The following is an 11,920-nucleotide window of genomic DNA, read 5'->3' as shown; positions in this document are numbered from 1 at the left end:
GATGCTGAGAAAAATAGCAGAGTTATTTGTTATGATAAGTAAAAGAAATAGTCACAAAAGACCACATGTTGTTGGATTTCATTTATATGAAATTCAGAATAGGTGAGTTTATGCATACAGGTATGAGTGATTGCTGAGATCTGGTCTTTGGGGTGGGAGTAAGGTAGGACGTGATTGCTCCTGGACTTGGAGTTCCTTTTTGAAATTTTGAAAATAGTTTAGATTGCTCGTGGTTCTAGTTCCATAACTCTATTGTCTAGGGACAAAAAAAATAGATGCTTTTAATGTCCTCCAGAAGGAATGGGAAGAAGAGAGCTTACTGCTTTCCAATGAACTTAGCTTTGCCTAAATTTGTGCAGTCAAATCAAATGACAATGTTTTTTATACAACAATCACTCTCCATGGATGGAAGGAGTGTAGTGTGGTCTGACCAAGTTGTATGATGCTTTTGAGTGCTGTGGTTGCTGTCTTAGACACCAGCCTACAGCCTCTATAAATTCATTTTAATCTAAATTCTTGTGCTTCAGAAGGAAATGGAATAGTCTTTCATATTTAATTCAAGAGATTCCACACATTGTGGAAAAGTGAAAATCATGTGGCAACATGATCTCAGTGTTACCTAGAAATTGGGTGAACCAATTCCACAGGCAGTAAGTTTTGAGAAACTTGAAGCATAGACTCCCAGCTTAGCCAAACACTCACCTTTCTTCTAAGAAGGCTCAAAAGTAGGACCTTGATGTGGGTGTTGGTAAGCTTAAATGTAGGAAAAATGGCTAAGTCCTCTTTCCTGTGGAATGTGGCCAATAACAATTGCTCAACGCTCTAAGCATTTATTGGTTATCACACAGTACATACTATTTACCATTTCTAAAATTCTAAGTTGAAACAGTGTGCATATATGTGTGCATGTGCCTTAAGTACTTAAAAGAACTTTTAGTTATTTACATAAAGTCTCCCTTTCAGAATATAGAATACAGAAGTTAGAAGTGGAAACATCCAATAGTTATTCAATATATGTATCATGATGTATCTGATAATCACAGAATATTTCTCTTTAAGTAACTGAAATACCAATGACTCCTCAGTCTATACAAATATAAACACCAAGATAGAGCTTTGAACATTATGTCATTATTATGTCATTACCTGGAAGTAATTTGATATGTGCTATTATCCTCATAATATAGTTTACATGTTTGAGCCATTTAGTGTTCCCTTAAGGTCTACACAAAGGCACAACAAAAACCTTCAGATTATAGGCAAGGAACTAGAGATGGAAAGAAACTGTAATATTGAGTCTAGAAAGGATTCACCTAGTTTAAAGTTTGTTACTCATGGTACTTTCCCCACATGCCTCCACCCACATTTTCCCAGTGATACAGGTTGATTGAAGAAGCTAATCCTAAATAAATGCTTCTCAGCAGATTTTTTAAAACTTTTTTTTTTTGGTGAACATTACTTCACCAAAATAAAGAAAAATAAAGCTGAAAACAAAACCTGGCAGTTCTTTTGTCTCAAATCTTTTCTATGAGAATTTCTTAGAAATGCCAACTCTATTTTATCTCAAAAGTATTCAAACCTTGGAAGTCTATTTCTGACTATGTGTTATGCCATAAACCTCCCAGTTAGCGGAGCTTTGGCAGCTGAAAGACATTCAAGTGTAAAATAATACAAGTATTAAATCATTTATTTAAAATCATAAAATATTTCTTCTCCCAAATAATTTGTATATGTCCTTTCCTTCTTCTTCTTCTTTCTGTTCTTCCCTTCCTCTTCTTACTGTGCTTAGGCTTTACATATGTTAGGCAAGTGCTCTACCACTACATTTTCATGCCATTATGCTTCTTTCCAGCTGACCAAAATAATACACTTTTATTAAAATAAAACTGTCAATTTCCTCTAATGAGAAAAATAGATTTTCTAAATATATTTTACTGGCCATTTCCTGTACATAGTCTCAAATGACAGTATCCATCAATATCTGATGAAATATGGAAAATAATTACGATCAAGCCTTCACACCTAGTATTTACTTAATTGTAAGAAGCTTGCTTAGGTATTCCAGGTTTTTAAGAAAAACTTTCATTAGTGTTTCTCAGAGAAACAAATTAACACACTGCAAATTATCCTGTATGCAACTCTTACCGTATTTCTCAAATATTCAGTATCTTAATAGCCAGTTAAACTTATATGATTAACGTCAAGATCATAGGATCTTGGTTCATTGATAATAACACTAAGAAATTTCCATCTGGTGTTTTTGATGCTTTAGCATGCTCTAAACAATAGATCTGGGGAAAATTCAGCAATACTCATGATTATTATGTGACTGGATTAAACTCCAGGAGAGATAGTAGTGTAATATCCATTTTAGTGGTTTCTTAAGTATGGATTAAGAAATTTTTATTGTGCATTTAGCAGACCCATTTTATCTAACTTACTGTCATCTTTGGAATATCAATGTACTAGTAGAACAAAAGATTAGGCTGAACCTGAGATATTTCATTTTAGCATTTATCAGGAGCACCTGAATGGTGCTGAAGTTGGTCTTCTAATCTATACCTGGGCAGGTAGGAAATCCTCAGTACCTCCCATGCTCACCTTTGCTACACAAGACAGAGCAGAGCAGGTAAACCAATTTCCTCTACTACAGGTGGGAACAGTAACCTTAGATTTCAATTTAGGAGCCAATCAAGCGCACACTTGTTTGAAAAGATGGGCCTAAGGCAAATCACTTCCCTCTTTGGTAAATATCTTCTGCAGCAAAGGAAAAAGCAGCCGTAGGCATCTTGGAACATCTAACTTCTCCAATAAAAATTCATTACCCAGTCTACTTGTAATAGCTGGCTTTTGTTTGTTTCTATTCCCTTTTTCTGTTTCTGGAAGGAAACCTTAGGTGCTTTGGGCCTGCCTGTTGATAATCCTACTTGCCTTCAGGGCTGATGGGATGTCTGGAAACATTTTATTTTTATTTTTTTCTTTTTCCGGACAACTCCTTCCACTATTTTTCAGCTCCCGTTCTAGAAACAGCTTGAAAATACAGCATTTAAACTGGAGATTGCCGATTTCCTGTCTCCATTGGCTATCAACACCCATCTCCACCGCTTCCCGCTCCCTAGCGGACTGTTGCCCCGGGGTCTCCGGCTTCCTCCCCCGGAAGCCCAGCCGGGGTGTCAGGTCTTGAGTCGGGAGGGCAGCTGGCTTCCCCGGTGACCCCCCCGCAGCTGGGGGCGGGAGGGGGGCTTCTACCTGCGGATCCCCACTTGTGTCCTCCTCCCCCAAGGGAAGGGAAGATGCCCGGGATCTGGCACCTTCCTTAGTCGGAGCCTGCCGTTATTAACCGGTCGGGGACGGACCTGCGCTGAGCAGGACGCAGCAGGCCATTTTCACCTGCGTAGTCGCGGGCTTGGGAGAAGCGAGGCAGCCGCGGGGGACCGGGATAGGGGAGGAGCGCGGGCCGCGGCCTCGGCGGGCGGGGAGGAGGGAGAGGAGGCGGAGCTCGGGCGCCGGGGATCGGCGGGGAGAGGCGAGCAGCGGCTCGGCCTGACTTGCAGCAGCGGCGGCCGCGGCTCCGACGCTCCGCAGCCTCCCCGGAGCCCGGAGTTCCCGGAGCGGACCTAGCCCGGAGCGCCCGCCCGTCCGTCCCCACGCCCGCCCGCCCGCACGCCCGCCACCGCCTGCCGGCCCCGCCGAGCAGCCATGGCCGCGCCGCGGGAGCTGCCAGACGAGCTGCTGCCTCGGGCCAGCCCCGGGTCCCAGTGGTTCGGGGATCGGGAGGAAGGGGAGGACCCGGCGGAGATGCTGCGAGGGGCCAGGCCCGAGCCGCCGGAGGGGGACCCCGGCTGGGGCTCGGGCACCGGGGCGCCGCGGGAGCAGGGCGCGGGCCCCGCCCGGCCGCCGCCCGTTGCCATGGAAACTGCATCCACAGGTAAGGCGGGTCTGCGGGCGCCGCTGCCCCCCGCCCACCCCCTCGCGGGCCCCCGTGGCGGCAGCTCGCCCCGGCACCCTCCCCGGGCCCCAGCCTGGGAATGTGAGCGGACCGGTCGAAAACAGCAATTTTCCGTTCTCTTTTTCATCCCCGAAAACTCAGAAGAGGCACCGCAGGCTCTTGATCCTTCTGATTTCTTTACCACTCTTATTTCGGCCCTAAGAATTGTCCCCCGTGGGCAAACCGCAGCCTCCTGGCCGCTGGGGCGCCCGCGTACAAGTTTCTCTTGGCTGTCGGGGAGACTCGGAGCTGGAGGGCCGGGGTGACAGGTTGTGATGGTTTTCTGGAACGTGCTTGTGCGCGCGCGCGCGCGCGCCGGCGACGGGACACGGTGACCCAGCGGCGGGCGGCCAGCGGCCCCGGCACCCGGGGATCTAGGTCCCGGGCAGCCCTGTGACTTTAGCTCCCTTCCCTCCAGACAGCGCCCCATAGGGCTCCCTGCCAGTCCCCCCCTCCAGCTCCCTTCCCCCTCTCCCGCCTAGAACGCAAGTCCATCGGAGTGGGAGACTGATTGTTGCCAGCAAGTTGTTGTGGGTTGTTGTGGCTGCCTGCGTTCCGAACCTCTTATTTTCCCCTAGCTAGCCCGTGGCCTCCATGGTGCTGGGAGCATTGAAACTTGGAACCCCGAAATGCGGCAGTCCTGGCCGCGAATTGGAGGACTTGGATGGTGGCCAGTGGAGGAGGCACATCTGATGGCAGTAAAATAAACCCAGAAATGGTCCTGGATTCAGGCCCACACCCCCATTTGCCTGATACCCTTCTTGGCATCCAGAGCACACTGGTGCCTAGCTTGACCCTGGGGACCCTGCGCTTGTGGGCCGAGGGGCTGCCAGCCTGATCAGCGCCCTTTCCCCTCCAGAGATGGAGAGGGTGGTGTGTTGCGCTGTTCTCCGAGAAAGCTTTGCTTTGGTGGAGTGGGAGTTGTGTAGTTTTGGCAATGCAGCGCTAGAAGGCCTGGGAGGTGGGTGCTCCAGGGGGAGGGGGGCGGGACTGGCATATGTGAGCTTGGCAGCCGAATTAGGGAAACCCCTTTCTAAAGCCACCCCCTCTGTGAAGGATTCTGTGGAGTGCCTTAGGTTGTCCTAACCCTGCTCCAGCACAAAAGATTTGACACGAGGGAAAGAGGGTTAGAGATTTCGGTGAATTAAAACTTGTTTAATATCCTGAAGGGAAAAAGTAGGATGACGAAGGAGGAGGAGAAAAGTAAAACACACACACGCACACACACACACACACACACACACACACACACACACACACACACACAAAGGGAAAAAGAAGGCAAAGACCTTATAGCTGAAAACCTCACGTGACATACATTATTAGGAGGGGAGAGTGTGTGAGGGTCGGGATAAAGGCAAAATAAAAATAACTGTCAAAGCAGTGGAAAGTGATAATTAACAACTGAAAGTAGTTTATGTCTTTAGCCTTCTTTGTTAAGAGTAGTTCACAATTCAGAACATTTATTCACCATATTCAAATAATTTCCTCATCAACCTTATCTGCCCCCCCACCCCCCAGCAGTGTCACCAAAGGTAGGTAAACCAAGGAAAGGAAAAGAATGGAAACTAAGTGTCCTGTGGTCAGTAACATACTCATTCCATAGAAAATGCTAAGGACATATATATGATACAATGTGATGTTTTAATATAGTCTACATTGTAGGAATCATTAAATCAAGGTAATAAACATTGCTAATTATATTTTTGGTGAACTATCTAGACTCTACTGTACAATTTATGAAAGAGTGACTAGAAAATCTAAGAGTGCATTTTCCACTTTTGACATCTTTACTATAAAAATATTTTGTTTTGTTGAATACATTAGGGGTTGCTTAGGCCACACATACACTAATAAAATCAAACATGATTCTAAGCTTTGGTGGGAAGAAAACAAGGAAAGTAGAAAGAACATATATTTCGCATATTTACATGGAAATGTTTTCATTTATGATTGCTGCTTGAAACAGTAATAGCTGTCCATAGGTTAAGGCTTTCACTTGGTAAATTCTCTACTGATAGACCGGCTGGCCTGTTACATGAATAAATAAATTACCACAAATTGAAAACTCCAAATCAAATCTGGGCCAGCTTCCTTAACTGCTATCTTGGTAGTATTATGACAGAAAACAAATCAGCCGGTGAATCCACAACTGTATCAGAGACAAAGTCAAAGAAAGCCAACGAAGCACATTGCCTTTCTTGGCTTTTCAAAAAGTCACTTTATTACTGATTTATAACTAGAAATTAATTCTCAGTTCTAGAGACTGAGAAGGCTAAGATCAAGGTGGCAGCAGTTCAATATCTGGTGTGGTCTGCTTTCTGATGCACAGTTTTCTGCCTTTTTGCTGTGTCCTCACGTGGCAGAAAGCCATTGTGAGACTCCGTGATGACTAAGAAGTACACTGAGTGTGAAGTGCTGTAAACAGATTTTGTTTCTTTCTCAGATGAATATTAAAATGGAAGACAGATATTGATGTCTCCAAACCTTTTTTTTTCCTGAAAGAAATACCACCAATTATGCCATCTGGACAGAAATTCTGTTATTTTTATACATGGATGATAATTAAAGTTACCGAAGAAATATTTCCAAAAATATTTCTCAGCCATATCCTGGAATGAATATATGTTTCCGTGTCATTAAAACTACACTGTCATAGCCTCTCTGTACTGTCTTTTCAGTTATGGTCATTGTTCTTGTCCCTTTTGTGGCACAGAAACATATTTTGAACAGAAGTAACACTGTCTTCTTGAGCTACAGTTTTCATGACTGAAGCTGATTTCTATGGCCAAGAATCATTGAATTGCTATGTGTAGGTTAGAGCTGTTAATCATGAAACTGTGCCATCATCTAATAATATTAGACAAAAGAGGTTAACAGTAACTGCTTTGGTGTTTTTTTTTTTTTCATGATCATTATTTTATTGCTGGAAACTACTCAACACAAGCATACAATAACAGAAGGATAGAAGAATGGCCCTTTGTTTAAAGAGAGAATTTAAAACAGAGCATTTGAACAAAATGAAATGGTGAGAAGTTAACTCATTATCTGCCTTGGAAGTTAACTCATTGACTACTTCATGCACGAAAGGCAAAGGAACAGAATGGAGAAGGGTCAGGAGAAATCGTAATAATATTGAATTTTAGATCATTTGACTTTAACTTATATATGAAGAGTTGCAGAAAAAGAAGAGATTTTTCTAATTTATATTAGTTGAACCAATGAACTAATAAATTTGTATTTTTCAAATGCTAAATGTCATAATCAAACAGAAAACTTATTCTTGATCTATCAGGATTTGAATAACCTTAAAATGTTGGATTTGTCTTATATTTATTCTGTTTCATATAATCAATCTAGAGATTGATTACTAGTCATTATTTTCATCCAGATACTGGCTTGGCTTTCTTCACTTTGCGATGTGTTTGATAGAAACTTTTTAATTTGGGATTATTTCCAGTAATCCTTAGAAAGTATAAATCTCAATCATCTGTTTTCATCCATCTTTTAAAAGAGCTACAGTGTTATTGAAATGAGAAGGGCTACTCTATTTTGCTTTTATAATCTACTAAAGAACAAAAGGGAATAAAAGAGTTTGGAAGCCTAATACAATTTCTTTCTCTGGATATAACCTATATACGCAGTAACATTTCTGGCAGTAAGTATAGCATCTGACCCTTAACATAGAATATTCAATTTAGATTAAAATTTAGAAACACTTACATGCTTTTAAAAGACATTGAAATATAGATATTATTAAGGTTCCCAGCCTAACTTTCTATTCTCAACTGTCTGTTCCAGGAAACTCATTGTGCTCCAATACCACCCATAGGTTTTACTGCCCCCCACCTTATGTCTTCTCTATGGACTTCGTTTCTGAGAGATTTAGGGCAAGTTGTTACTATTTTGCTCATAATGCTACCTATCCCTGGAAGTATGGGTTACAGAAAGTTTTTATTATCTATACATTGAGAAAGCATGGTGGTTCAAGTTAGTAAACACTTATTGAATATCTCCATTGTGTAATGATCTTTGCTAAGCACAGATCATGGGCTCCTGCAATATGTGTACCATCTTGTTCACATTATAAATACTAAATACGTATAGCCAAACATTTTCTTTTGTGTCAGCTTTTTATTTTCCTCATTCACAAGTCATTGCTGGAAACTTGACTAAGGGGAGATTTATAATTATCCAAGCCTATGGGTACAAGGGCATGAATTAGTTTTCTGAGGTCAGCACAGGAGAAAAAAATTATTAGCTTGTTCAGACTACATGCCTGCGGAAAATGAACCCTCCTGTTTCTTATTGTGTTTTTCTATCATCTATGTGATTCTTTGCTTCTTCAGCGAAATAACTAGCTGGCCATTACTCTAAGATCTTTGTAAATTATGATTTAATTTTACAATTCAAGTAAGTTATGCCATCAATGACTAAGGGAGATTTAAAAAAGGGAATGGAAACTTTAGAGACAATGAAAAGATGTATTTCAAGAGACTAAGATATCTACACATGAATGCATTCCATTAAAGTCATTGTAAAGAACATGATCAAGGGGAAAAAAAGAAAGACAACCAACTGGTTTGAAAAGAAAGACAACCAATTGGTTTGATGTGTTGGGCTACTGTTGGAGGGCAGGAGAATGGGGAGAGCATGAGCCAGAGCCCATTGTGTAGAAGATGCTGGGCTGAGAGCAAATGAGAAAAGAGAGGGAAAAGCTGCTCCATTTATATTTGACCATTATAATTTCAAATGGACAGGTTGGAAAAACTAAAACATTCAGGAGTGACTGGAAGGCCAGGAGAAGTAAACAGAAGATCATGTTCTAGATGACTACTTTAGTGAGATCGGTTCTTCAGCTCTTTACTTCTCATGGTATTGAATGAGTGTGCTGGGAAGTTTCCAAGTCATTCCTAGTATGTTTTGAGAATAAGACAAATGCTAGGAAAGTTAAAATGGGTAAATGAAACAGATGAACAGGGTTGATTCTTAAAACTTAGACACTATGGTGGTTTGAAGGTTCCTCAAAACACTAAACATAGAACTTCCTTATAACGCAACCAGACTACTCTTGGGCATCTATCCAGAACATCACAAGTCAGGATATGGTAAAGACACTTGTATATTCAGGTTCATTGCTGCGTTATTTAGAATAGCCAAGTTATGGAAACAGCCTGGATGCCCAATAATAGATGAGTGGATCAAAAAATTGTGGTACCTATACACAATGTAATTTTACTCATCCATTAGAAAGAATGAAGTGATGTCATTTGCAGGGAACTGGATGGACCTGGAATAAATAATAAGGGAGAGCAAGCTCAGAGAGATAAGTAGTACAAGTTTTCTCTCATATACAGAAGCTAGGTATAAAATACAACTGGTCATGATAATTTACATAGGATTCTAAGCATTCCATACAGACAGACTAAATGAGGGTACTCTTAGGAGGAACCCAAAGTCCTCTGACCATTTAAAATATTATTTATTGAAACAAATTCCAGGAAACAGAAACATGGGATTTTTGTTGTTTGTTTGATTTTGCTTTTTTGGGTCATTTTAGGAGGCAACAGAGGAGTCACAGAAATGCGGGGGGAACAAAGGATGAACAAATGCAGTCATAGTATTCAATATATACTATGTGGAATATGAATTATGTAACTTGTAGCCAGAGATGGGGGGGGAGAAATGGGGAAAATGAAGGAAAGGGTGACATTGTCCAAAGAGAATTGTACTCATTATCTGACTTATGCATGATAGCCCCTCTGTACAACACCTTAATAATAGCCATAAAATGACACCATCAAAACAAAACAACTTACAAGCCAATGTATTTGGTGTTGTCAGTAGTATCTAAAAATGCAATATTATAACACATGTAAAAATCTTTACTAAAAAAGGAATATATGAATCACCAGAAAATCCCAATGGTTTCACTAAAAATGTCAAAAAACTCATCCACCCATTTTCAATGATTCTGAATTACTATTGTAATATAGTACTTACTATGCCTAAAGAACTTTAGAATGCATTCAATTTATAAAAGATATGGGCAGTAGGCTCTCTAATTTAACAAATAACATATAAAGTTTCAAAGGATAGTTGATATACAACAGGATAGCAATGATATGAAAAAATCCTAGATTTTAATGCTTACTTAAAAGCAACAATATAAACTCTTCTCATTAATTTTTAGCCTAACTTAAAAAAGTATAGGGACTAAGAAATAAATATGCATGGTTTTAAATTTTTTAAAGTACAAATGACTATATATAGAAAAGTAAATCTTATTCACACCTTACCTTTTAGCAAGCTGGAATCATTCAACTCATTCATTCGTGATTATACTGTTATTTACGGAATGGTTGTTATTTGCTAGGCATTGTTCGAAGCACTGAGATTATAATGTAAAGAAAAACCAGCTAAAAATCCTGGCTCCCACAAAATGTGTATTTTTGGTAGAGAGTCAGTGTTGCCAGGGAAGAGGTCAAGAAGCCTTGGGCCCCTCACATATTCAGAAGTCCGGCAAACAAGAAGACAGGGATACAGAGGACAGAAACGACTTGTCAAAATAGAGTAGTGGGAGCAAAAGGGGTAGTCAAAGAAGGCCCTTCTCATAAGGTGGCATTGAATCAAAGACTTAAAGAAAATGAGAAAAAAGTCATTCGGATGCCTGGGAGAAGATGATCATTTTAGGCAGAGAGTATGGTTCTGGTATGAGAGTAGCTGGTGCCTTGTACAGAAGCATCAGGAAGGACAGTGAAGTGTGTGTGGTAAGTGAAAGAAGGAAAAGTGGTAGGACACGATCAAAGGGTGAAGGGCAATGGGCATGTCAGATCCTCTAGGCATGAAATGGGGCCCTGGAGAGAATGTTTGTTTGCTTGCTTGCTTGCTTTTGAGCATAGAGCATAATTAAGGTAAAGTTTAAGCTAAATTTCATGGAATACTCTGGTCAATATATCAAGAAGTAACTTGGGAATGATGGTGGTCGCTTTGGAGCAAGAATGAATAAATAGTAGGCTATTGAAATAATATGAGGAACAAATCAGAATGGCTTACCCCATAATGATAGCATTGGAGGAGATGAATGTGGTTGGATTCTTAATACATTCTGAATAAGTATTCTGAACCTAACAGTGTATCCTAATGGGTTGTGGATGGTATATGAGAGAAAGGACTCAAAGATCATGCATTGATTTGGGGTCTAAGAAAATATAAGAATGCAAATGCAATAATGTTGTGACTATTAGTTAAGAATATGAAGATTTTAGGAAGGCCAGACTTTAGGGAGGAGTTTGTTTATGCAAATGCTAATTTTGAAATGCTTATTAGATATCCAGATAGAGATTGAAGCTGGTGGTGTGGAGGAGGGCTGAAGCATGATCTGAAGTAGACATGTATGTTTGGGAGTTGTTCATAGAGAAATGAGCTTACAAAGGGAGATAATAATGAGATTACAAAGGGAGATAATGTTGACAGGGAAGGGGGGGATATGGAATCCAGGAATAGTCATATATTCAGAAGGCTGGAAAAGGAAACATGATTAGAAAAGTAGGAGAACTGAAAGTATGAGACCCCACAAGTCAAGAGTGCTGTGTGTCAAAGTAAATTAAATGACTTAACTCAGCCAAATGCTACTTGTAGGTTGGGTAAAGTGAGGACTGAGAATCAGCCATAGAGTTTGACAGGAAATTATTATAAATTTGCTGAGATTGTTTTATTTGGTGAAATGTTTGAGATAAAACTTGGCTAGACTGTGTCTTGGAAAAAAATGGAAGGGAAGAAGATAAATGGTAACTCCTTTGTACAACGACTTAAAGATAATTTGTTTGAGAAATGTACTATAGCGGAAACAAAAATATTAACGAAGTAACTGAGGGATTGGAAAGAAAAGAAAATTTTCTTTCACTTAAATTTATTTATTTTTATTGGGGG

At 40.7% G+C, this 11,920-nt stretch overlaps 1 protein-coding gene across 1 annotated transcript in view; it reads left to right on the top strand.

Moving 5' to 3' along the window:
- The first annotated feature begins 3,656 nt into the window (after positions 1–3,656).
- The window catches only part of Rtn1 (reticulon 1), a 198,379-nt gene continuing 190,115 nt past the window's right edge, over positions 3,657–11,920 (top strand). The window contains exon 1 of the mRNA XM_042682588.1: positions 3,657–3,928. Within this exon, the coding sequence (XP_042538522.1) occupies positions 3,700–3,928 (229 nt within the window). The 5' untranslated portion in view covers positions 3,657–3,699. The remainder of the gene's footprint in view (positions 3,929–11,920) is intronic.

The sequence above is a fragment of the Dipodomys spectabilis genome, unplaced genomic scaffold (assembly GCF_019054845.1).
Source record: "Dipodomys spectabilis isolate Male_0828 unplaced genomic scaffold, ASM1905484v1 ptg000073l, whole genome shotgun sequence".
NCBI classification, from domain to species: Eukaryota; Metazoa; Chordata; class Mammalia; order Rodentia; family Heteromyidae; genus Dipodomys; species Dipodomys spectabilis.
The sequence above is the reverse complement of the archived record's forward strand: the minus strand, read 5'-3'. Positions and strand labels throughout refer to the sequence as shown.